General features: G+C 35.6%; 1 protein-coding gene across 1 annotated transcript in view; it reads right to left on the reverse strand.

Moving 5' to 3' along the window:
* VWDE (von Willebrand factor D and EGF domains) overlaps positions 1–27,485 on the reverse strand; it is a 78,309-nt gene that overhangs the window by 27,613 nt on the left and 23,211 nt on the right. Inside the window, exons 11-24 of the mRNA XM_087820872.1 lie at positions 25,742–25,950; positions 24,628–25,583; positions 24,126–24,262; positions 21,237–21,365; positions 21,017–21,121; positions 18,834–18,948; positions 16,679–16,923; positions 14,965–15,184; positions 8,860–9,411; positions 7,460–7,555; positions 7,284–7,379; positions 6,216–6,311; positions 5,282–5,377; positions 3,319–3,414 (exon numbers count right to left, since the gene is read on the reverse strand). Of these exons, the coding sequence (XP_087676998.1) occupies positions 3,319–3,414; positions 5,282–5,377; positions 6,216–6,311; positions 7,284–7,379; positions 7,460–7,555; positions 8,860–9,411; positions 14,965–15,184; positions 16,679–16,923; positions 18,834–18,948; positions 21,017–21,121; positions 21,237–21,365; positions 24,126–24,262; positions 24,628–25,583; positions 25,742–25,950 (3,148 nt within the window). The remainder of the gene's footprint in view (positions 1–3,318; positions 3,415–5,281; positions 5,378–6,215; positions 6,312–7,283; positions 7,380–7,459; positions 7,556–8,859; positions 9,412–14,964; positions 15,185–16,678; positions 16,924–18,833; positions 18,949–21,016; positions 21,122–21,236; positions 21,366–24,125; positions 24,263–24,627; positions 25,584–25,741; positions 25,951–27,485) is intronic.

Below are 27,485 nucleotides of genomic sequence, written 5' to 3' on the forward strand. Positions count from 1 at the left end.
GAACTTAATCTTATGTTTTACCATACTTGGAAGTAAAGAGTGAAATGATCTGGTCAAAACCAAGAAAATAAGTCAAAACCTAGCTCAAAGTAAGAATATATCTATTCCTATGGAAATTAGAAAAATATGAATAACCTCACATAATATTTAAAAAATACTTTTAGGTTAAATTTTAAATACCTACTGAGGTAATGAATGCAGAGCTTTATATGTGATGTTTCTATGATTGTTTGGTAAAAATCTTTTTAATGATAAATCCTCAGCTTTGTTAGGAATATTTACTGAGTAATCTTGAATACACTATCTTCTATATATATAATTCTGTTCTATGAAGTTTGAAGCTAATATTTATCATCTTTTATGAGAGGATTATTATTGTTTCATGTTTCTTCCAGATATGACAATTAAATGTAGTTGTTTTAAATTTTAGTTTGTGTTTCAAAAATTAATGTCAAATTAATTGGTTTGGATAATGGGGATGTTGCTGACTTGACTCCTCATTTGAATTAGATCCATCTTAAATAGCTGCTATCTTAATTTCCAAACATTATAAGAAAAATTTAACTGATTTCCAGTGGGTTTATAAATGAAAATAATGTAGCCCTTTATGTATAAAAACAATATAACTGAATAACAAATGAATAATTTTCATTATTTTAGACTGAGCTTTTTCTGGTTAATGCTTGAGTCTACTTTCTCTGCTATTATTATTGCTTTTTTATTATTATTATGGAGAAATACTCATATACTTTCTGCTTCTTAATCTTTATACAATTTAAGATTATTTATATTTATAAAGAAAAAAATGTATTCTTTTTATTACAAAAACACCATAAGAAACACCTAGAGTTAGAAATTTAAAATTAAAGAAATTAAGTGAACAGAAGACCTATCTATGATGGGTAATCTTGCTATAATCAATACTCATCCATTCCACAAAACTTGAGTCTAGAGATAAATACTACAGTTATACAAAAAAGTATATCTAATATAAGTAATATAGAGAAATGGACGGCATAAAAGTTAGGCTTGGTCATGCCCACCCCAAATCCCATTTTAGGAAAAGGAGATTTAGGAGAAAATTCACCTTCACATAAATATTTAAGACATTCTCTAGGCTTCAGATAAATTTTCCATCAAACTCCAAAGTGAGCCAAGTAATCTGGCCTCACCTTCTGTGCGGATCAGGTTTATGGCATTCAAGGATGAAGGAAACTGGAAGATGTATTTAACCATCTCTCCAGCCACACGTTTTAAGCCTTGCTTATTAATAGTGTAGTTTAACTCTTTCATGATGTTTCTAGCTCAGTTTTGAACTCCCATAGAACACACAATATATACTGCTCATAGTTTACTTTTAACCACAGTCTGCCTAATTTTATTCAATGACTTTTGATGTGTGTACCATCTTTCCTTCCTGCCGGCTGGGCTCACATCAGGCTCAATAATGCATGTGATTTAATACAAATAAAGATCATGTTTTTATTTCTTCTGCATTTCTGTAACAAGTCTTAATGACAATAACACTATTGCTTAATAGTATCTGGCTGCTTTTATGTGCAGGTAGTTGACTGTATGTCTCACTTATGCCTCACAGTAACTGTCTGGTTCAAACTTGAAAGCTAAGATGGTTGAACCCTGTAAGTAAACTTTAAGTAAATTTCCAAAATTATGTCAGCTAGGGAGTTGTAGAGACCAGCTAATTCCAAAACCTGCTAACATGACCTATGTTCAATAGATAATAACTAGTTCTACTTGATAATTTAGAGATTTCCCTCTCTCCCAGTTATACAGTTGGCATATAAATTTTAGAGAACTTTTTTTTTTTTTTTTTTAAATATGTCTTTATTGATTTCAGGGAGAGGAAGAGAGAGGAAAAGAGAGAGATAGAAACATCAATGATGAGAGAGTCATTGATCAGCTGCCTCCTGCACGCTCCCTACTGGGGATCAAGCCGACAACCCTGCATGTGCCCTGACCGGGAATAGAAACGTGATTCCCTGGATCAAAGGTTGATGCTCAACTGCTGAGCCATGCCATCCGGGCTAGAGAACTTTTAAAATTGTATCTTACATCTACTTCAAGTAGTATAAGAGATGTAAGCTTTTCATTTCCCTTCTTATATTCTCCACTCAACACTATAGCTCATAAACATGGGTTTCAACATAGTCTTCTAGTTTTCAAGATTTGCCTTAACTTTGCCTTTACTTTCTTCTATTTTGCTCTCTGATTTCTTATAGGAAATCTGAATTATAAGAACTCATTTCCTATATGCACATATCTGGTATTAAAACAGTGGCTTTTTTCTCTGCCTCAATTGCCACCTAAGACTCCTAGCCAACCTCCAAATGAAAAATTGGAATAAAATCAAAGTGTAACATGGAAAATAAGGTATAAATTTTAGAAATTAAATTATGACATGTTCTGATATGCTTTACTAAAAAAAAAAATCTACCCTACATTTTGCATAAGTTCAAAAATATGAAGATCAGAAAATACATTTTAAATTTTATTTATTGACATTAATTCATGCCTACACTGATAGCTTCAGGACATCCTATTATTCTGAAAAAACCTGTAGCATGAACATTATGAGGGAAGTGTTAAAATAATAGGTCATAAAGGGGAAAATGATGCATCTTTATGTTCCCACATCACCTTGTACAGTGCTGCGCACAGCTGGCTCTTCATAAATGTTTAATAAAATTAAAGTTAAGAGCCTGGCTGGTGTGGCTCAGCAGTTGAGCATCGACCTATGATCCAGGAGATCGTGGTTCAATTTACAGTCAGGGCACATGTCCGGGTTGCAGGATCGATCCCCAGCAGGAGGTGTGCAGGAGGCAGTCAATCAATGACTCTCTCATCATTGATGTTTCTATCTCTCTCTCCCTCTCCCTTCCTCTCTCTGAAATCAATAAAGACATTTAAAAAAATAAAAATAAAACTAAAGTCAAGAGAGATCATGAAATAATAGTAGACATTAGATTGACCACAAGTCAAACGTTTTTGCTGTGAAGGCAACAAAAATGGCACCATTTCATTATAATAGACTGCAAGAAAACTTTGCTTATTTGTTTTACACCTTAGTTCTACAAAACTGCACAGACAACTTCCATGGTTGTGAGCCTAATATATGTATCATAACTCTGATATATTTGGTGTGATCCTTTGGTGGCCAAACCTGCAACTTCATAAGAAATAGAGAAAAAAAACTGAATAGCATCTTCCCTTCAGAATTTGTCTCTTTGTATTTACTCAGAGCTCTATTTATATCTAACTTTTCCTTTGCCTTTTTATTTTTTTAAAAAGAATAATTACCATTCTGACACTGTGCACCAAAAAATCCACTGGGACAGTGGCACATGTTTGGCTTATTACAGGAACCACCATTGAGGCAAACAGGGTCACACCAAGCTAATGAACAGCAAGAGGGAGAGAGACCATAAAAGTTTTATTATTTAAAAAATGGAAGCTGCACAGAAAGTACAACATAGTGCATAACGAAATATTTTATTTTTACTGCAAGTAAAACCCATAACCTATAATTAATTAGATTTTGCCAAACATAAGAGGAATGAAATTACTGGTTAATAGCTTTGAAAGTCTGTTGTTGTGTTTTTTTAATCTTCACTTTTAATTTTCCATTGCTTTTCAGAGAGAGTGGAAGGGAGAGAGAGAGAAAAAAAAAAACCATCAGTGTGAGAAAGACTCATCGATTGGTTCCCTCCTGCATGTGCCCTGACCAGGGCGGAGGACCCAACCTGCAACCAAGGTATGAGCCCTTGGCTGGAATCAAACTCGGGACCCTTCAGTCCCCAGGCCAATGCTCTAACCACAGAGCCAAAGTGACTAGGGCTGAAAGTCTATTCTTTAAGCTTACAAATAATACCAAGATACGAATGTGGAGACTGTGGTTAGAGTTCAGAACGCCCTTGGTAAGCTGAAAGAATGACTAGAAGTTAGGAGACGACAATTGAAAAGCTCAAACAGGATGGTCTGCAATCTGCTAACATATATGGGTCTCCTTCCCAATTCAAAAAGGAGCACTGCACCCAAGTCCTAGCACACTCAAAAATGGTCTTTGTTTTTCTTCTTTACCATTGCTCCATTTTAAAAGATACCCCCAATTTCATTTTTCTTTTTTAAAATTAACTTACTTGGATAACATTGGTTAATAACATTATAAAATTTCAAATGCATAGCTTTATAATACAACATCTATATATTACATTGTGTGCCCACCGCCCAAAGTCTCGTCTCCTTCCATCACCATGTACTTGACCCCCTTTACCGTCTTCATTCTCCCCTACCTCCCTTCCCCTCTGGTAATCACCATTCTGGTGTCTGTATCTGCAAGTCTGTTCGTTTCTTGCTTTTTGTTTTATATCCCACATGAGTGAAACCCTTATCCATTTTTTAACCCAGATTTTATCCATTTTCTGAAGTCTACCTCAAATACTTTTTTTCTTCCAAACTGCACTTGCCAAAATCAATTTTTCTCTTCTCTGCCTCTAAGGAACTGTTCATTAATTACATAGCTTATTATAATTCAACTTGTATCATAGTCTTTTTTATAATTGTACCCTGTGTCTCCTTCACTCGTGATATCCTCCTTAAAATCAGGGCAATATCAAATTGATCTTTGTTTCCCTTTGCAACATGCTGCACACATAGTTGGCAAGCTATCAACGTTGAATTAGATCTATGTTGAGAAAAGTCATTAGATCACAACACATTAGATTAGACATAGATAATTGCAAACACTGCTGCCAAGAAGTAAGCCTGATACTGTGATAAATAAATGGAGTCATGTGACGGTGCCCACTTAACTCAGAACTGCTTGAATGTTTAATGAAACAGAATGTCTGTGGTAAAACAACAACAACAAAAAACCTTAAAAGGGATCTAGAAGATACTACACTGATCTGTCTCCACCATTAAAAACAAAAGGATTGGTTGGGTTGGATACTATTAAAGCTCTTATACAGTTTATGGTCTAATACAAGAAGAAAAAGAATTAAGATGAAAGATAGGTTTTAAAAAATATATCTGGCCCTGACCAGTGTGGCTCTTGGTTGGAGCGTCTTCCCGCACACTGGAAGGTCTGCGGGTTCGATTCCCGTCACAGCTCAGGGCTGGTATGGGAGGCAACCTCTCGATGTTTTTCTCTCTCTCTCCCCCTTCCTCTCTAACCATGTCCTTGGATGAAGATTAAAAAATAATAATAATAAAAAAAAAATTTATTTTAACTGACATTTATTAAAAATATTTTTGATTTTACCTGCACTGCAGGTGGGTCCATACCAGCCAGGCTTGCACTGGCAAACATCTGGTGTAAGGCATTCACCTCCATTTTCACAGTGCCTGTTACAAACCACTAAGGTCATAGGACAAAAATAAAAGAAAAGTAGATTAGGCTTGGAATTGGTCATATTATTGGTTATTACCTGACTATTACATCTTCTAATTAATAAGATCAGACGGAAAGATAAAAATAATTTATCCTTTGGCTTTAAATGGTCCCCCATTCTCACATTCAGTTTTGTTGTTTTTATCCTTGCCTGAGGATATTTTTTCCATTGCTTTTTCAGAGAGAATGGAAGGGGGAAAGAGGGAGAGAGAGAGAGAGAGAGAAACATCGATTGGTTGCCTCCCACATGGGCCTCGACTGGGGCTGGGGATCGAGCCTGCAACCGAGGTACATATCCTTGGCCAGAATCGAACCTGGGACCCTTCAGTCCACGGGCCAACACTCTAACCACTGAACAGAACTGTCTAGGGCCACATTCAATTATTTTTATTTATTTTTTTGCCCACTGAGATGGGAAAAGTAGAAAACCATTGAGCTGAATGTTAAACAAGAAATGGCCATTTGAAAGAATTATTACTTACTAATGAAAGTAATCACAGGTATAAATTAAATGAGATAAATTTATGGGCAGTTCAACAAACTGAATTCTTGTTGTCTCAAAAAAAATAAAAATGAAGAAATGGTCATGGATAAGGTAAACAAGAGAGTTGCTTCTAAGAAGAAACTCCTTTGTCTTAGTATTGGCACCCAGCACTCCCAGCAGTATGCAGAATATTAACTGTCTTAATGAATCATGAGTGTGTGGTTTTTACTCAGGGTTTTGGTTTATATCAGCTAGAATTAAAGTCATAAACTGTTCAAAGAAACAATTTCATTATACGAGATCCCAGAGAGCTTTGCTTACTTGTTTCACACCTTGGTCCCACAAAACCATAAGGACAAGTACAGAGATTTCCAGCCAGGCAGGTGCCACCGTGTTGACAAGGTGGGCTACAGTATTCTGCAGACACAGATTATGTCATTAAGTCAGCTCGCAATGTTTCAAAGTCAGTTTATGTTTATGAAGGACAGCCACAATAAAAGTTTCTTGTAAGAGCAAATTATAATAAACTCAATTCTCTTTTACTATGAAATTTGGTTCTGTGGGGTTCACTAATAGTATCATCTACCAACATATATTCTTTAAAAGTATTATTTTCAAAATAACAATGTTTTAAAAATATTATCCACTTTAGGAATACCATTTTATAAACTCTCCACTTAAGATTTCAACCAGAACGATGAAATTATGTGTTTATAGACATGTTTTTTAAAAATTGCTTTTTAGATTTCTTCTTACTACCCGACATCTTCTAATTGTTTGGTATTTCACAGTTCTTTGGAACCATGTTCTACAAGTCATTCAATAATCAGGTGTCCTTTGCTTGAAGGTAAAATATTTGTAAGGATATGGCAACTTATAACTAAATCTCAAAAAAATGTTTCTGAAGATAATTTTACCAAGGACAAATAAGCTATTGCTCTTTGGATTTCTGGGTGTGTGTTTTTTAATTCTCAGATGAGGACTGTTTTTTCCATTGCTTTTTCAGAGAGAGTAGAAGGGGAGGAGAGAGAGAAAGAAACATCAACATGAGAGAGACACATTGATTGGTTGCCTCCTGTACGCACCCCAACCGGGGAGCCAGGGATCGAGCCTGTAACTGAGGCACTTGCCCTTGGCTGGAATCAAACCTGGGACTCTTTAGTCCCCAGGCTGATGCTCTAACCACTGAGCAAAACCTGCTAGGGCTGGATTTCTGATTTTAGACATTTAAGTTTTTAAAATCTTTAAATAGATTATTTTAAATAAACATTAAAAATTTTGACTCCCTCACCAGCATTAATGAATATATGTTAGTATGTATACAGTAAAACTATCTTTAAAAATGTTTTTTTAAAATTGTTTTATTTTATTTTTAACTTGAATTACCACCTTCATCACAGGTTGCTCCACCGTGTCCTGGCGGACATTCACAAATGTTAGGTTTAATACATTTTCCATGGTTTTTACAATCAGGATGGCATATAGCTGTATAAAATAAAGCTCACGGTTAGAAATATCAATTATCAATTAAATTAATTCTGCAAACTAAGGAGTGCTATACCTACCAGTCTGGCAGTTAGAACCAGTGTAGCCAGGTTTACATTTGCATATGTTTGGGGCAACACACTCCCTCCCTTTTCCACATGGGTGTCTACAAATGGCTGCAAAAATCAAGGATAAAAGGCTGAGTTGTTGACACAGTATGTACATGTTGCCCATTGACTTAGTCATAATAAAAGTAAAATTCTCTGGAATTTGAAAATTTTGATACTGTTACTAAATAATAACCACTACATTTATCCATGAGATCCTTTCCCCCCTTATATTTGTTTTACTACTAGACTGACAGGAAAATGATGAAAAGGGTAAGAAAGAAGAATCACATGGGTAATTCCTCCCATAACAAAACCTGATGTTAGAGATGGCTGCTAACCATAAATGGGATTACAGTCTTTTCCAGAGGGCAAGGAGGTGTCACATACTAATCAGGTGAATGTTCGTGAATGGCAAGGATAATCAAAATTTCAAAGAGCAAGATACCAGGGATACATAATAAACTTGCAGGCTTGTACTCCTTAAGCTTCTATAATTACCTGATATATTCTATTAGGCATTTAACACTTCTGAGGTGACTGAAATACATGAAGCTGTTTTGCTTCATTTGTTAATAAAATAGGTTTTGTATTATACACATGCAATTATTGAAGATTATTACTACCATTACTCCTACAGAAAACAAAATATAACAAAACAAGAGTTCCTTTCGGGATACTGAGAACAAAGGACTACTCTAACAGTGTTATTGTTTCAGTAGGTCTCAAGCAAATCAAAACCAAACAACAATAACAAAAAATAGCTTCCATGTTGTCCAAGCCAAAAATATGATTTGAATCAGAGAAAACAATGCTGATAATTGTGCAAAGTAAACACTTTTTCAGAATTAATGTGATGCCCAACTTGTTTTATTCTTGAGAGCTGGAGGAATTACAGAGAAGCCTAGTTTATACAAATAAGCAAATACTCCAGAATTAGTCATTGAAAGGGCCATATGCCTACTGTGAACTGAAACGAACCCAGCCCACAGTGCTGTTCACACCCTTAGTTCATCTCTGCAGCTGCTTAACTCTAGGGAAGTGGGTTAGCCCCTAACGCTCTGCTTTCTCATCTGTATCATGAGAAAACAACACCCCGTTTGTGGGGTCCTTGTAGATTACATGACAGAATTGATAATGTTTCCACAGACCATGGAACACAGTAGGTACTCAGTAAATATATTAGATAGTGATAATTCTGTTTAATAATAATGTTATTTTAAAAAAATAACCCAGAAACTCCCATGTTAATTTTTCTAAGTATGAAAAAAATATGGAGTAATTAGAAATTAATAAATAGAAAACATCTTCGTAATTACTTTAATGCGAACTAGACAGTTTTCTTTGAACCTTCTGAAGAGTTTTCACACTACCTCTGCAACTGATACCATCTCCGAAATATCCAAGGGGGCAGCGGCCGCATGGGAAGTGGCTGCCTGTGGCTGGCACACAGGAAGCACCCACAAAGCAAGGCGATTCTGCACACCTTGCTATTTTGGTGGACTCGGGCTTTTCTGGCAAAACAGTGATGGCTCTAATAACGGATGCTGCAAACCCACCCGTATGCTGTGCGTAGCCTTGGGCAGGCTTGTAAACTGGAGAGCTAGATCCTCTTGCCTCTGTTTGGATGGTGCCCTGGGCAGCGCCCTTCACTCCCTCGCTGGGGTGGTTTGGGTTAATACTTATAGACCGGTGGTTGTGCATGGCAACTTCTAACTCCCCCAGACTGAGATCTGTGCTCAGAGTGTGAGCCACGTGTTTCACCCCTGATATCTGATGAGAAATTGCCTTCGAATTTTTCATTCGAGTTGTAACTGATTTTAATGAGAAGTAGGAGATGCCACTGGTTTTGATAGTAGCTGGACTGTGGGTAAAACTTGCACCATTTAGTAAGTGCTCTGTTGACGGTGACTGAAAATTTACATCTAAAAAAAAAAAAAAGAAGTGTTAGTCAATAATATTTATTAAGGGTCTGCTCTACCCACAGTACTTAATATTAAGTAATTCATTCCTTTATTTAATATCTATTGCATGTATACAGTATACTAGGAACCGTGCAGTAATGAGGAGTCATCCCACAACTCCTGCCTTCAAGAAACTTAAAATCTATTGGACTAAACAAGGTACCACAGAATGTTAAATGCTATAACAATTAAAGAATAATAACTAATAATTTTATGAAGAGTTAGAAATAGTCAACAAACATTTATTACCACCTAATACATGAGACTCAAAGCAAAAGAAAGCACAGCTCCATCCCCGAGAAACTTGGTGTTGTCAAGGATACAGACATGCCAGCAACTCATGTTAATGACCTTTGATTACTGTAAGAGTGACAGCTATGGAACCGATAGGACCATGGAATAGTGAACAGCTTATTTTGCCTGGTAAAGCGAGGACAGAAATGGAATGCTTATATGAAAATTAATTGATAATTACATAAATGCTATGTTGTAGGAGAGACAAAACACCGTGGCTCTAATCATTTTACCAATTAAACATTTGTGTGTGTTCTTTTTAAGGGGGAGGGGACATCATTTTTTCTCTCTTCCAAGGTACTTTATTTTGCTTATCCAGTAACTCTTTTAAAAAGTTTCTTTGGTATGGAAAAATCTAATATTGGATAATTTTAAGCAGTGATTAGACATGTTTCCCTTTTATATTTTCTACTGTCAGTTCAGAATTAATTTTTCCATTGTCTTCATGCACAGCTCTTCTCAAATCCCTTACAATATGAAAAAAGGGGAAAACAAATCAAAACCAGGAAAAGACAGAAGAAAACAAACAAAAACAACAATAAAAAATAATCCTTAACATAACTGACAAACAAAAACAAGGGCAATGAAAGGTTTTTGGTAATTTTGAGGACTTTGTAAAACACAGAAAGCATAGGGGTTCAGACTAATAGAGAAACAAGAGTATACCAAATGTAGCCCGAAACAAAAGTAAGGACCAAGCAGTCATCGAAGTACAAAGGTCAAGAGGACCCTGGATCAATCCTTGGGTGAACTGATTAAAAATCTAAGACAAGTTAGCGTGTATTCCCCAGCCTTTCTACACTGAAGGACGGCTCCTTCCTGACCCAAACTGCTTCAGAGGAATCACCTTCTTAGGAGAGTTTTTGGTGTTAGAATTGAAGGAAAAAGTAGAGAAAAATTGGAATTCCAGATTATGAAAAATATAGTAGAAGAAATCAAGGGAGGAGTACATATTAGCAAATGCACGTTAGTAAAATACATTGTTTTCTCTTGAAATTTATTATAATGATCTTAGGGTTCATGTTAAAGTATGCATTAGAAATATTGAAAAATTACAAAGTAGAAGAATTGTGAGGGGCTATTTACCTTAGCAATATTAAAGTGTGTTATAAAGCCACACTAATCAAAATAATGCATTATTGGCATAGAAAAAGCCCATCAGGTAATAAAAACATAATAGAAAGCTCAGAAATGTATCTCAGTGTATATGTGAATTTAATATAAAAAGCATGGTATTTAAATTCAGTGTGAAAGAATGGCTTATTTTAATGAGTGATAATACATAACTGCTTATTTATCCCAAAGAAAAAATATTGGTTCTCTAACTCATAACATAAATTCCAGATGGACATTATAATGTAAAATATAAAATAATACAAAGTAATAAATAGCTATAAGAAAATTGAAAAGATTATATGCATAACTGGAAGTTAAATACTTGAAAATGGAAGCTATAAATAAAAATTGTAATAAAAGATACCTGTATTTGACTACATAAAATTTTAATATTTCTGCGTAAAAAGACAACATAAAGGTAAGCCACTGAAATAAGATAATTTCATGAACATGTGATGCAAATTACTATTACAAATCAACAACAAGTCAAATAGGAGTTATGAACAGACAACAGAGAAGTAAATCTAAATGAGTATATAAAAAAACAAAAACAAATAGATAACCTTTGGCAAGCTCTGTCCAGATAAAAACAGTGGGAAGATAAAACTAAACAACTTTGGAGATAAAAGAGAAAAAGCTATAAATATAAGGAAAATTTTAAATTATACAAGAATACTAGATGTGATTTTAAACTAAGAATTTGAAATCTTGATGAAAAACATGATTTTTTCCCCCCAAAATATAAATGATTAAATTGACTGGAAAAGTGATTGAGTAGTTGATATAATAATTACCATGAAAGAAACAGAAAATAATCTAAAATCACCTCTCAAAACGAAGTCAGGACAGATGATCTAACGGGAAGACTTTAACCAAATGACCAAGGAAAGAATATTTTACAAAATTGTTGCAATGCACAGAAAGAGATGAAAAGTTTTACAGACATTTGATCAGAGTGGCATAATCCTATACTAAATATTATTTTTAAATATGCATAAACAATTAAAATACTAGTAAATCAAATGTAGCAGTGTGGTTCTATATTTCTGCATTGGGATTAAATAGACTTGCATCTCTATTAATGTAATTACATTACATAGTCACATTAAGATATTAATGAAGAAAATAATTTAAAATAATGTTAAAAATGTAATTTGATACATCAAAACATTCTGAATAAGTTAGTCTAAGAAAATGTTAAAGGAAATCATAGCAACTTAATAAATGATACTGCAAAACCATTTGATAAAATTAAAGACCCACTCCTGATTTCAGTCACTGACCAAGTATTATCAGTTTTCTTCTTTAGTGTTGTTCCCTCACTTAGATCAGAATATCTTCATGTCTCTCCTATATGTTTGTGATATTGTCTTAACCCTTCTTTCCATCTTCAGACTTACACAGCTCTTGACCTGCAAGTGGTCCATCCTCTATACCGCTCTTAAATAGACTTTCTCAAGTGTAAACCTTACCCTGTTTCTCAGTGTCTTAGTGGTCCAGATACTGGCTGCCTCTCTAGCTTCAACCCCGGTAGCACCCTCCCTTCTCCCATACTTCGGGCATACCAAATTACTCACAGTGCCCAAGGTGTGCTGGGACGTTTGTGTGTGACGCCTCTGTACCTTTGCTCCTGCTGTTTTCTCTACCTAGAATGCCTTTCTCTTTCTGGATCCAACACATCAGATTTAGCTGTAGTGACACTGCATTTTTTTTTTTTTTTATGAATCCCCAGACATTTTTAAAAAATTTATTTTATTGTTGAAAATATTACAGATGTCCCCCATTTTCTCCCCTTTACCCCTCCCCCCACCTCCCACCACTCCCCAGTTCTTCCCCTGTCTATTGTCTGTGTCCATGGGCTGTGCGTATATGTTCTCTTACCCTTTGGCACAGCATGGATGGACCTGGAGAATATTATGCTAAGAGAAATAAGCCAGTCCGAGAAAGACAAATATCACATGATCTCACTTATATGTGGAATCTAAGGAAAAAAATAAATTGAAGAACAAGACAGGACCGCAGACATGGAAGCATGAGACAGACGGACAGGTCTCAGAGGGAAGGCAGGAGGGAGGACAGGAAGACACTGCCTTTTGGAAACTTTCCAGCATCCCTCCAGGTGGACACGATCCCCTGGGTGGTACCCCTGCTGTTCTCTCTACGCACTTCTATCAAAAGACACAGAGCGCCTATCGCACTACGTGATCACATGTCATGTTCCGTGTTGTTATACTCTAACCCCTCACGTCAGAGGACATCGCTTATATGCAGTATGGGGCAAAAGCAGGTTTGCAGTTCTTCCTATGGAGAATAATATAATAATTAATAAATAATAATACAAGAATAAACTGTGTTTTATGTACTCACAACTATAAACCTATTTTTGCCCCATTCTTGTATTTTTGCGTTCTCTGCATCTAGCTCAAAGCATACGAGTTAATGCATATATACTGAATAAATGCATGAGTAAAAAGGAGAATGGAACTGAGTGATCTGCATTAATTAAATTCAGCAAAAAACATTTATGGCAGAAAATAGGGACTTTTACCATGACAAATTTTTCCATCCCCATAAAATCCTTTAGGACATGAACCACAATGATAAGAAGCAAAGGTGTTGAGGCACTCTACTCCTGGGAAGCAAGGCCTGGACTCACACTCGTTAACATCTTCCTCGCAATTTTTGCCTAAATGAAATATAGATTGAGAGTTCAAATTATTTAATTTGAAAACCAATATATGTCCAATCAAGTGCTCATTATTTGATTTCTTTTACCCTTTATGTATGTCCTCCGAACTCCAAAAAGGTTGGTATACATTAAGAAGAGGAAGTATACTGGTTAAATAATTTACTATATAATTAAAGATAAAGTCATTAATTAGATTCTATGTAACATTAAACCAGACCCTTCAGTTAAATAAGATTTATCCTATAAATAAGAAGACTTTAGTATTGGCACTCAGTGACATCTACTTCACATCTACTTGACTGCCCTGCAAGCCAGGCAAGCAGACACACATATATGCACCATTAATATTTTAAGGCAAAAAAATTACCATATTATAGTAGTAATTTAAACTTTGTTTAAAAATTCAGTGATTTTACAAAAACAACAACAGTTATTAGAATGGTTGTCTGCTTAGCTTAAGGACAACTTATTCAGTCCAGTTATTGCACTGGCTGTGAAAACCTATGAACATTTTACTATGCCAGGACAGTCAGTCTTTCCTCAATAAAATGTTTTGAGGTGAAGTGTTGCTCTTTGTAACTACTGTTTTAAATGAATGAATTTATAGTAATCAATGGGTGGTAACTCTTACAGTAAAAACTCATGAGGCAATCAATATTTGAATTATTGCAAGTGTAGTGTGTAACATAAGAGTCCCAAATGTTAAAATTGTTCTTTTAAAAAGCTGAAGAAAACCAGAAAGCACCTTCTTAGTCCTATTATAATATTAAATAGATGCCTTCAAGGGAAATATCAGCTCAATAACTTCATATTTACTCATTTAATACTTACATCTATTTAAATTAAATTAAATATGGTAGGAGTTTTTAAAAAGCCTTGGGAGGTTAAAGATTGTCAGTTATATACTTCTTTGGGGCCTCTGAAATCAGATATTTAAGGACCATTAATGAGTTAACAAGTATGTTAACATTTCAATTTACTTCAACTCTAATTTTATACCATGATATTTCCAAGTTAATAAATTAATAAAACCTCTCTTGAATGAAAATTTTTATATTTCCCATGGCAAGTTTCTTTATTCCATATTATATTTTAATAGTAATATGTGTTAATACATTTCTACCTACCAAATACAGATAGAAATGTTAAGAAACATGCAAAACATGATGTAAAAACAGAATATTTCTATTGAAATGATAAAAATGGGTAAAATTGTAATAGTACACATATAAGCAATTTATAATGAATAGGAAATATGGATAACAAATTTATTTGTGATGACTTTTACTAGAATTTTTAAATGTATGTTAAAATATTTAAGATAATACATTTGCTTGAGTACATGAAGTTTCCAAGGAGCTTTTCTTTCTTATTTGTTCATATACTAATTTTGTTCATGAGGAACCCAAACTTACCTTTGAGCTCAGGTGGACAATCACAGGAATAACTGTGAAAACCACTAACACATTTACCAAGGCTGCAGGGATTTGATTGGCACTCAGTGACATCTACTTCACAAAGACTGCCCTGGAAGCCAGGCAAGCAGATACACATATATGCTCCACTTCCTGGAGGAAATTTTGTATCAGACACACATGATCCACCATTCAAACAATCACAAGACTTTACAGTCAACTGAAAAAGAAACAACAACAAAAATGCTTTATTTGCAATTAAGTCATCTTCAGTTTACGTCCCAGAAATCATGATAGGAATGTATGTTTATGTGCAAGTAGGGCCAGATCATGCATTTTTGCAAATATATGTATATTTAATATACGATAGTATTTAAAAATAGTTTAATAAGGCAATTATGCCCATTCTCAAGAGCATAGCCAAATATAAATGTTAGAAATATATTTTTTTAAAGTTACATGATGATCAGTTTTCTGTAATGCAAGCAGAACTAGAAAAAAAAATCTTTAAGGTGGAAAGCTGGTAGTCATCAATCTAGAGAGTAAGCAAACACTTGAATTACCATGTTTAACTGACATAGTGCAAACTGCCCTTCATAACACTACTGTGTGAAAGTGTGTCTCAAGTTTTGAGCAAATATAGAGCACAAAAAACAGTATTGGGAGCTTACAACTGATATAATCGAAATAATAATCAATTTAAATGAGAAAATATAACACAATTAGTTATTTCAAAGCTTATATTTATATTTCTGATTTATAATTCAACATCTAAAATTCCTTCACCTGAAGGAAAAAGGTATGTTGACCCCTAGAAGGAGTAACCTGCCAAGAAGGGCTTCTTGCAGTTAAATGGACTCAAATTCATAACCAGAATGGAGACCCCACTATGGGTAGAGGACTCCTGTGCACATTGCATTTCAGGGAAAAAATTGCAGACTGACTTGCTAGCCTCCAGCACTGAGCTCCTGCCATCTGAGCTGAGCCTTACAAGCGAGTTCCTGGAATCATTTTTCACCCAGTGAACTGAGACCAGCCCTGGTCAATCAGAATTGCACAGCTATAGCCTCATTTTCATCTTTCCTGACCAATCAGAGCTGCTCCATAATGGCCAATCAGAACACATGGTTCTGACCAATCAGGGCAGTGCTATTTGAGCCAATCAGACTGGGCAAATTTGGATTCAGTGTTTGCATAGAATGGAACCAATGGGGGCGGGGACAACGACTTACCTTACAAAAGTGACCTTCCCTTGTCTGGCAGAGAGCACTTTCAGATTCTTCTGCATGCTGTGTTTTCCTGGTCTGCAAACTGTTTACCTGAATAAAGTGTCTCCTTTTACCACCCTATGGATTGGGGACTCCTATTGGCATTAGATGGATGGCAGTGACCTTTTGTTGACAGGTATTAATCTTACATTAATCACAGGTCTTTCACAAAGATGGACATGAATGAGTTCTCTATCCTTGTCATAGTTCAGTGCCGAGAAAATGGTTTAGGAGTTAATAATGTAGATCTGTGCTCTAGACTTGAGACTCTCCAGAAGGTTTTAAATTCTTACAAAATAGTCAAAATTTTGGCAGTTTTATTTTTCATGAAATGTTTAATAATTTACTCTTCATAAATTAGCACTATAAATTGTATTTCAAATTTATAATAAAGTTTTTAATATTGTTAATTAATTGAGTTACATTTATGCAATTATAAAAAATACCTCAATTGTGACTTTAGTTTCAGCATTGCAGTCATCGCTAATGTGTAGAGTGAATGGCCGGGGAGTTCGTGCTTTCCACATAAGAAGTCCTGCAGAGGAAACATTTGCTCCTTCAGGACCAGAGTACAAGGTAAAATGGATGTCAGAGCCTTCTGGATCCAAGGCCATGAGCTGGTACACAAAGTTTTCCCCATAAAATGTCTGTAATTTGTCTTGCTGTATTTGGATCATTGGGGGTTGGTTGTCTGTAATAGAGAAAACAATTACTTTTATACCTGTGTAAAAAAGGAAAATTTTGATACAGAGAGCCCATTGAGACAAGCATTTTGATCAAGTTTGAACTCTGTAAAATTTCTATTACCTGCCTTCACTTTTTTTTTTTTAAACATTGTGAATAAATCAATTCCATTCGTAGAAAATGTAAAAGTAACTGACAGGTACAAACTTCAGACTTTGCTATGAGAGTTTGAAAACACCTTGAATAGAGCATAAAATACATTTTCATTGCCCAGACTGGAAGCACCTTCTCTTCTGTCTGAGAGTACTCAGTGTTGACAGTCTCATTGCTTGCTCTTCCACTAGCTCTTGTTTGCCATCTGTCCTTTTCAGCCCTACTTTCCCTCTTTACATCTCCCTTCCTTTATTTCTCGCTTCCTGTCCATGAGTGGATTATTTATTTGGCTCCCCTGAATTTTCTATGCTGTACATGCCTCTCCAATGGGAGCCATTTAGTCATTACCAATCTCCTCCTCAGAAGTCCTTCTAGTGAGCTCACACACTGGAATGGCAGCTATTTTAGGGGACAAGGAGTGCTCTCCTTTTGCTCATGAAAGGATTTAAAACATATTTTGTGTTGTCTTTTATCTTAAAATGTCCTCCTTTCTTGCCCACATGCTTAGTAAATAGAAAGAATAGCCTCAACTCATTACACTGGGCGCAGACACTTTGCATTAGCAAAGCACTGATGCTAAGAGACAATAGTTCTGGCTCCCATTCTGCCCTTGAATATATATTCTTATACAATTTACTGACTTTAATTTTTTCACCCTCAATACAAAGGGTTTGGAACAGATAACACTGCCAGACCCATTATATCTTTGAACACTGTGAGTCTGTGATGAATCAGTTATGTCAAAGCCATTAACAACATAGACACCAAGTCAGAAGTTATATTGTTTCCAATTATCTCTTGCACTAAATTTCTCCCCAAATTTCCATTGTCTTCCCATAATATCCCAGGAGTCTTGCATCTGAACAATGAATCATCTGACATATGATCTAACATAGTAATGAAATGTACACATGCAATGACATATAGAGTGATATTACAAAGCACTGTATAAATATAAGGTTTTAGGACTCCCTTAGATAAAATTACATGGGGCCAGGGAGTAATTATATCTTGTATCTTGTGATGCCTGGTCTTTTGACTGAGTAAAAAGAATGTGAAGAACACTCAGATGGAATCACATAGCTGTATTTAAGGAGGCAAAGAAATTATATAGTACATATCTACAATTTAGAGTATTTTGGGGGTGGAACAAAGAATCCAGAAATTATTTGTATCCAATATTATACTCAGAGAGTCACAGAATGGTGGGTCTGGAAGGTACTTTATAGATTATCAAGTCCAGATAATCCTATTTAACAGGTGATGAATGCATGGCTATTGGAACTTAAGTGGTTAAATGTCATGTCACAAAACTGAGAAGAGGAAAGGCTAAGAATAGGATTTAAACCTTTGGTGTCAAAGTAATGCTCTCTCTCCGCTAAACCCATGGACCTTGACTGATGGACATTTTATTACTTAAGTGGTGCATAAGTGGCTATTTTGCCAGTAGTTTTTTGACTTGCATAAATTGTGTGTAGCTGAATTAAACTCCCCATTTCTTCCATTAATATTTCACATTTGCTTTCCTTATCAAATATTAAAATAAAAAGCCCGTACTCTATTATAGTATGAATCACAGAGATTATATAAAATAAAAACATTGTATCTTATATTTTCTTCTAGAAAAGTAAATTATTCAGTTAGGAAAGAAGTTAAATTAAAATACAATTGTTCATCTTAAGCACATTTATGTAACTTGTGATTTAAAATCGCTTTAAAAATATTTTGTAGAGGAAATATTTGTATTAATAAAGAATAACTTACTTTCTAAAAATGACCAAGTAAATTTTGAAAGTTTAGGCCTACAAATCAAACAAGGTCTGGTAGGATGTTTAGCCCCGTCAATGTAGCAGAGTCCATCAATAATGCAAACATTTTCCTAATGGAAAATTTAAAAACATTTAAAGGAAAACATCAATCAAGTTATAGCTATAGTAAATAGGGGGAAAAACCTGTACAAAGAAGAATAGCAGCATATATATTGATGATTCCAATGAAATTCTATTATAAATCTTTTGATCAGGAAATCTTTTTTCATATCTTCTAGTCATAAATGCATGCTAGAAAACAGACAATTTCCTTTATGTGTTAATGCTTATGGAATGGATCAATGTGGAGGAAATAAGAAAATACTTATAGTTGTATGTACAGAATTATAACTTACAGCTTATCAATACATGAAAGAAAATCTCTTTTTTTGGTCTTTTTTACTGCTAAATTCATGCTAGGAATGCTTTATCTATAAAAAAAATGAAACAGACCTTTTTGCCCAACACATCTTATAGAATCACATTAGTTTATAGTTATCCTCTCTTCTTGTAGGAGCCCACTATGCCCTGTGTACACAGCACACTACACCAGACCCATAGCATAATTATCCATAAATCACAATGGATATTACACAAAATAGTGGAAAGAGATGCTGACGTGCACAGAAATAATATTAATGTAACAATCATTTTTAATCTTGGAAGACCAAAAGTTGTTCAGCATAAATAAACTTAGCTCACTTTCTTTTTTAAATTATTTTTTAAAATATGTCTTTAATGATTTCAGAGAGAGGAAGGGAGAGGGGGAGAGAGAGAGAGTTGAAACATCAATGATGAGAGTCACTGATAGGCTCCCTCCCACATGCCCCCTACTGGGGATTGAGCCCGAAACCCGGGCATGTGCCCTGACAGGGAATCAAACTGGGATCTCCTGGATCCTAGCTGGATGCTCAACCACTGAGCCACATCAGCCAGGCAGAACTTAGCTCACTTTAGAAAATCACCTAAGACATCACTCGGAACATTGCACAAAAATAAGAACAAAACAGCCCAATAGGATAAAACAACCACAGATAACATTTCAAAAGTACTTATTGTAGGACATGTGGAGATGGAATATTTGAGGGAAAATAAAAATCAACTTCTCAAAGAAGAGAAACTTATTGATAGGATCTGATTGCTAATCAAGAAAAAAAATTTTAGAATAATAATACTTTTAATTTTCATATACATAAATATTATTTGATCTGCTCCTCAGTTTTGAAGAATCAAATGGTATTAGATCCATGTCATCTGTTAAATCAGCAACTGACACGTGAGGGAGATAAACCCATAGACTAGATATAGATAAGAGGGTGTGGCTGTGAGGATTCAGGTCAGGCTGTGCTGTTCTTTAACCCAAGTGGTAGGTATTTGCATGGCTCAATGAGTTTAGTTGCCACACACACAAAAAAATTCCCCATAAAAGCTCCAGTCTTACACTTTCTACAAACTCTATGCAATGCATGAAACTTGCCACAAAGAGCATTAGGCAATTGCGAATCAGTATCTTATTGAAAAATCATTATTATCACTTTAAAAACAATGTATGTAAGAATGCAAATGCAATCTGAACCTCCTCTTTTGTGTGTTGTTTTTTTTTTAGGATTAAACAACCTGCCACTTTAAAATGTTAAAGTTAGAAACCTCTTCCTTGCCATTTAAAACAAGAGTTATGGGGCCCTAGCAGGTTTTGCTCAGTGGTTAGAGCATTGGCCTGTGGACTGAAGGGTCCTGGGTTCAATTCCAGCCAAGGGCACACACCTTGGTTGCAGCCTTGATCCCCAGCCCCCATCCAGGCACATGTGGGAGGCAACCAATCGGTGTGTTTCCCTCACATCAATGTTCTTTTCTCTCTCTCCCCCTTCCACTCTCTCTGAAAAGCAATGGAAAAAATATCCACAGATGAAGATAAATAAATAAATAAATAAATAAATAAATAAATAAATAAATAAATAAATAAATAAATAAAACGAGTTATGGGCAGAGTAACAATTTTAATTAATCTTGTATAAACCTGAGAAAAGATTTTCTGTATTAATACTTCTGACACAAAGGTTTAAAAACTACATTAATACCCCAACAGCATGGGAAATAAAGACACATGAAGATGGTGAAAATAAGTGAAAAGATACATACCTTTGCCGTACATGAGTCCTTTCCATAGAGACCGCACACTTGACATGCCCCATCGTAGATGACCATTGTTTTGGGATTACTGAACCTGTAGCCGTCATTAGATACCTGTAAGATGCGGTTCTATAATAAGGTACCTTGTTCTGAACGTGCCTTCATAAACTGTGGGATTGTGACATGTGTTTACTTATTTATAAGCATGAGGAAATGTTTTCTTTTGTACCTTTAACTGCCACTTCACAAGTGGCTGCTCACCCGTGGGGGCGGGCAGCCGACAGTCGGCCGTTCTGCGGTTTAGAAACACAGCACGGGAAGGCGCGGCTTCTCCAAGGACCCACTGACTGCCATTGTGCTGAAGGCACAGTGAGAAAGGAATCAGCCTCTTGGGAAAGGTTTGCTAGTCAATTACATACAATCAAAATACAAATTTAAAAAACACACACGTTTGCTATAATGGAATATATACTGAATAAACAAAAGTGACAGTGATAGTTCCTTTCAGAATAATTAAAAATGTATACGTCTTGCCCAGTCAGTGCGGCTCAGTGGCTGAGCATCAACCCATGAACCAAGAGGCCACAGTTCGATTCCAGGTCAGGGGACGTGCCCAGGTTGCGGGCTGATCCCCAGCAGGAGGCGTGCAGGAGGCAGCCGATCGATGATGTTTTTCTCTCCTTGATGTTTCTAACTCTCTATCCCTTCCTCTCTCTCTAAAAAATCAATAAAAACATATATATATTTTTAAAATGTATACATATTTAGTTGATGTAAACTGCTTCTAATCACTCATGCGTTGCTTGCAGTTCAAATCAAAGCAGTTACTAGTATTGCCCATACATAATGAATCGCTATGTAATGACTTTTGTAGCCAGAGGAAGCACACTTGACTGTGCAGTTGACACACAGTGGATTGATTTTCTGCCCACCAACTCCCTGATTTCTCCTGAAGAAGCTCCTGCTTTCTGCCTCTACTTGAAACTGCCCATTTGGCCCTCCATCACCGCGTTCCCATGGGACCTCTCCTGCTCCTATATGAGATGCCTCCCTGACTACACTTGATTGCTCCAGAAGTGAACTAAGCCGAGCCAACGCTGAGATTTCTTGAAATATTTTTTTTATTTTTTATTTTTAAATATTTTTCTTAATGTTTATTTTCCTAAATCGATTCTTACATTTTTTATTTCACATATAAATGATTTTTGCTAATTGTTGAGCCATTTCAGTTAGTCTATTTTATTTTATTTTATTTGCTTGAAATATTTTAAATCTGTACTAGAGGGCGTTGGGCCAGTCCACTGCTGGTGGCTTGAGTAGCAAGACACAAACCTATGGAGCTGTTGGTGGCCATGTTTTTCACTATGTGGAGAAAGCCAGTATCTAGTAAATGGAGAAACAAAGTCCCCAGACAGAGAAAAGCAGAACTGAGACCAACAGGCATATCACACACATGCACAAGACACACAAGCTGAGTCTTCACAGTGTTCAAGTCCCAAGTTCAAGTTTTTCCCTGAGAATTCAGCTGTATTCTTACCCTTGATTCTGTGAGAAACATAATGTCATGATAAACATTTTTGCTCAAGTTAGTTCACATAAATTTTTGTAACTTGAAACTAAATAAATTCTAGCTAATTCACACTATTTAATAATTCAGTGGTATATCATGCTTAGCCTACACATTAAGAATTATTTTTCAGCGTTGAAAATGCCATGTTGTCTAAAGAAGAAAAAGCAGAATAATTTTCTGAGTAGTGTAACCACATAGAAAACTAAAAGGATATATTTTATTGCCAAAATTTAGATTTAGACTTTTTTAAAATTTATGACTGTAGAATGCTTTCAGTCACTCAGAAATGGTCATGGGGCCTACTGCTACTTCAGTATTGTAGGTCAATAGGAAAAGGGAAGGCAGGCAAGGATATGCTATGCTGTGGCTAGTGGAAACTATCTTGCTGAAGATTTGGTCATTTGTACTGAGAGTGGGCCTCAGTACAAATCTCCATAATTAAGGGGAATACAGTCTGGCCTAGCAGATAGTTGCCTCCTAGTAGAGGGGAATTGACAGCACTGTCTCGGGGTAGTCATGATACCGACACTTAGGTGGATACAGGATCTTTTGCTTTTGTGTGCTGAAATAAGACTCTAGCCAATGACTGGGAGTGCAGGGATTACTTCCACCCATCTGTTTTGAGGAGCCTACCCAAAATGAGGAATAAACAGAGTTTTAGTCCTTTTGTAGTCATCAATATTTTGTGAGTATCTGTATGGGCTGGGCATAGTCTTAGAAAAGAGGTAACAGAGGAAATAGACAAATAAAACATATTTTTATTAATACTATAATCAAGAATCAAAGAAAGTATAACTATCATTTAAAAATAAGGTACTATTTGATATACAAATATGCAAACTCAGTGATCATGTTCATTTTTTTGTGGCCTCAAGAAAGAAAAACACTGTTTTTTGTTTTGTTTTCTGTAATTTTTCAGTATGAAATTCACAGTCAGGGAAATATAAGGGTGAGTGGTTTGCAAATGGAATTGTTCCTATCTCTATATCCTATAATTCATGCAGGATGTCTTATATTAAAAATGATCTCCATTCTTCATGTGTTTACATTTTAAGAAGCTTATATATTAACCTTGATATTTCTTATTATGACTGAAACAGTGAGCCAAAACCACAATAAAAATTATTTAATTATTTAAAATAGTTAGAGTTAACAAATATGGAAGCTTAAAGGTTAAGCAACTTAATTATTTTCCTGTTCATATATGGATATGACGTCTTTGCGATTGTGTTGATAATTGATACACCAAATTAATCCAAAATAAAATTAATCTGAGTAACTCATAATCTTGTTTTTCTTTTTTTTTAAAAATCCTCACCCAAGAATATTTTTTCCATTGCTTTTCAGAGAGAGTGGAAGGGGGAGAGAGAGAAACATCAATGTGAGAGAGACACATTGACTGGTTGCCTCCCGCAGGGGCCCCGACCAGGGCCCAGGAACAAGCCTGTGACCAAGGTACATGCCCCTTCAGACCACGGGCCAACGCTCTAACCAGTAAGCAAAGCCGTCCATGGCTTAAATTGCTTTTTAACTCTGTAATTAACATACCTGCAGTTTAGTAACTTCACATTTAAATGAAGGTGATTCTTTGAAGCCTTGACCAAAAACTCTTACCATCATACAATCGTATTTTCGAACATTACAGAATCCAGCATTCTCAAGCTCTATAATTTCAGGAGCCTTGTCTTTGGAAAAGATAACAAAATAAGACATATTTTCTTTAATTCCAGATCAAAACTAATTATTTCCAATGCCCAAATTAAAAACATGTAAAATAATATTTCAAAGTCTACACCAAATATTATTCAGGACATTAATTAAACTACTAAATGTTAAGAGTGATCTGATATTAAAAAAAAGTGTTATTTACTATCATTGAACCAATAAAAATATTACAGATACCACCAGTCCTAAATATACAAGTTTAATTAATGTTGATAGCAATTACAGGCTAGTGTTACCCTGCTAAAATACTGAAGGTAAAAAAGAATAAAGATATTTTCATAATAAAAAAATATTCACAATGTCACAGTCGAAGAGCATTCCTTACCATGTGAATCACTGCAGTCATAGGCCCTAAAGCCTGGGGAACACATGCATCCCCACTGCATACACTGCCCGTTGCCACTGCATAAGTTAGGGCATTTCAATAGCAAGAGGATGTCTTCCATCCATCTGCCATACTCTTCTGTGTTATACTTCCCCTCTTCCAAAATCCTCCTTTCACATTCGTTTTCTAACAGGGCCACCCCCGCGTCTGCCCAGCTGAGGTCATCTTTTAGGAGGACATCCTTAAGGCACATCTCCACAGCACTGTGCAGCCGCTCACCGAGGAGGCCGAGGCAGTGCCGCCCTATGCTGGAGTTGGCCAGGGCCTGCTGACACAGCGCCAAGGCGCTGCGCTCCGAGAGGCCCGAGGGCGTGGGCCACGTGGGGGGGAACTCCTGTTGGACATCCTCAGCGTGGTCCTCGGGGAAAAAATAAGTCAACCCCTCCAGGTCACTCTGGCTGAGACTTTGGAAAGCAAACGAAGGAAGAGACTCATGAAAGTTCTGCCGTTTCCATCTGTTTTGTCCACGCCACCCTGTTGCTTGGCTGTGGCTAACCTGGTCCCCTGCGTGTGTCCCGTTGTCCAAAGGTTTTGGTGCATCTTGTTTCTCATTCTCTGGATGTTTTTGTAAATTGAAGTCCAGTTTGGTTAGGTTCATGTGCTTTTTTTCTTGAGGAAAGAAATTCGAACTATTTTCTCGTTGAGATGTATGCTTGTTTATCCCTCTGAGAAGAGCTTCTGAATTAATATGTTTAGAGGTGACATCTAGTTCTGGTATCAAGGGAGAGGATTTAATATGTGTGAGGTCTTTGCAGTCAGAATCGATGTCTGATTGAGAGACACCGACCAGATGATTCAGTGAAGCTGTGTCCAAGGAGCAGCTGCAATAGGGTCGTTTTCCAGGCGATGGCAGAGAAATTGGCTTTGTGTCAAACATGCTTTTTCCTGGCAAAATCCTTCCAGATGGAAAAGAGAAAAGAACAGTAATTTGGACGAAAACACTCTGTCCCTCCAGTAAGGTATTGCAAAAAAAAAAAAAGCGGAATATTGAGTCATCACTTATTTTAAGTCAAATATTAATACAATAACAAGTGAACATAATTTACTTTCTTACCTCCATTCATTAATAAAAGCAGCACAATTATTAAAAGTTTGATCAATTTTGATGCCATTTTTGTCATGGAAATCATTTTCTGGGTTTTCATCAAAGGTACCACAGAGTCCCAGAGTGTTTCTGTAATCTAAACTAGGGGCTCTGATTGTTAGACTCATGCCCCATTCACTAAGATCGGCACGGATAAATGCTCCAGAAGAAAACCAGATCTGAAATAGAGAAGTAAGTCATTTAAAATACTATTCAATATAGATGAAGAAAAAAAACTATTACAGCATTTAAAAAAATAAGAAATTTATTTATTCCCTCAATATAAAAGGAAAATAAAATACTGATTTTTCTTAGACTACACCTTTACTTTTTTTTGCTGACTTAAAATTTGATGTCTGCATAGATCCTTTTATTGAGATATTTTGTTCAAACTTCTTTCTTTAAATAATTTGAACTAAAGTGAGACATTTTATACAGTTAAAACAGCTATAAAGGTTGAGAATAATGTTTACCAAGTAATGTCTCTGGTAGTAATTATTTCATATTGACTTAGACTGCCGAGTAATTGATTTACACATGTAAATGTAATTCCACAAGGGTACATATTCCTCATCAGCATTCGCTTGCTGCCAAGAGGCAAACAGAATCGGAAGGCCAATTATAACTGGAACATGGCTTGGGGAGCTGGGAATGAGAGCAGGGGTCTGTTGAATCGTCCTAATAGCCTGCGTCATCTAACAGTGACCCTGCTCGCAGGAGCATCACCCTCCCAGATCAGATGCTTGGATGTACGTGTTGAGAACCTCTGTCTTCTAAGAATCACTGAAGATACAACATGTCTGTCTGTTCTTCTGACTGTACTTCCCCTTTTAATGTTTTTAGACTTAAAAATTGCATTTAGAAAAATATGGTAAGTGTTCATCACAGAACATTCTTTTAATAGCAAATCAAGCTCATATTACTACTCAATCTGAGGTAGCTCATGTTAGGATCTTGGCACATATTCTTTAAAAGCCTCTCCTGTATTTCATTAATTTCTTTTCCTGTCAATAACCACACATGTGTGCCACAACTTTAATGACTATGAAGTGTTCATTATGTGACATTGATATATATTTAGGGTTTCCATTAAACTCTTTCATTCATCATTGATTAATTAATTGTAACATTTCCCTCTTAAAAGGAGAGATGCAATGAACATTACTGGGGTTCTCCTCATCCTTAATTATTTTATTATGGTAAGTTTTCAGAAGTAAAAAACTTCTTGGAAAATGTCATGCATAAGTTCAACATATATATGTTCTCTGGAAAGGCTGTACTACTTATTCTTGCCAATATTGTATGAGAAATATGTGATCTGCATTTCTTTGATTATTAGGGAAGTTGAAGTTTTTATATTTTTGTTGGTTATTTGTACTTTTGAACATATTTATCAATTTTACTTCTTTTATGAATTGCCTGTTTAATTGCTCAGTTTAATTGACGTTCTGATCATACATTAGTGATGTATCTTAATAACTATGCAATCTTCGATGTTTCTTGATTTTCTAATCTCTTCCATGTATCTAGGAGCCTATTCCTGAGGCAGAATCACCTGTGTTATTTCAAAAATTGGCTAGCTATTCCTGAATATTTATTCTTAATTATATATTTAACCTCTGTCTAATATACCATTTATTAGGCACTGCCAAAAATATTTTTTATGAATAACCCACCAAATTATCATATCGCAATCTTAAATAAGGCAGTTTAG

This window comes from Miniopterus natalensis, chromosome 10, assembly GCF_054644295.1.
Source record: "Miniopterus natalensis isolate mMinNat1 chromosome 10, mMinNat1.hap1, whole genome shotgun sequence".
NCBI classification, from domain to species: domain Eukaryota; kingdom Metazoa; phylum Chordata; class Mammalia; order Chiroptera; family Miniopteridae; genus Miniopterus; species Miniopterus natalensis.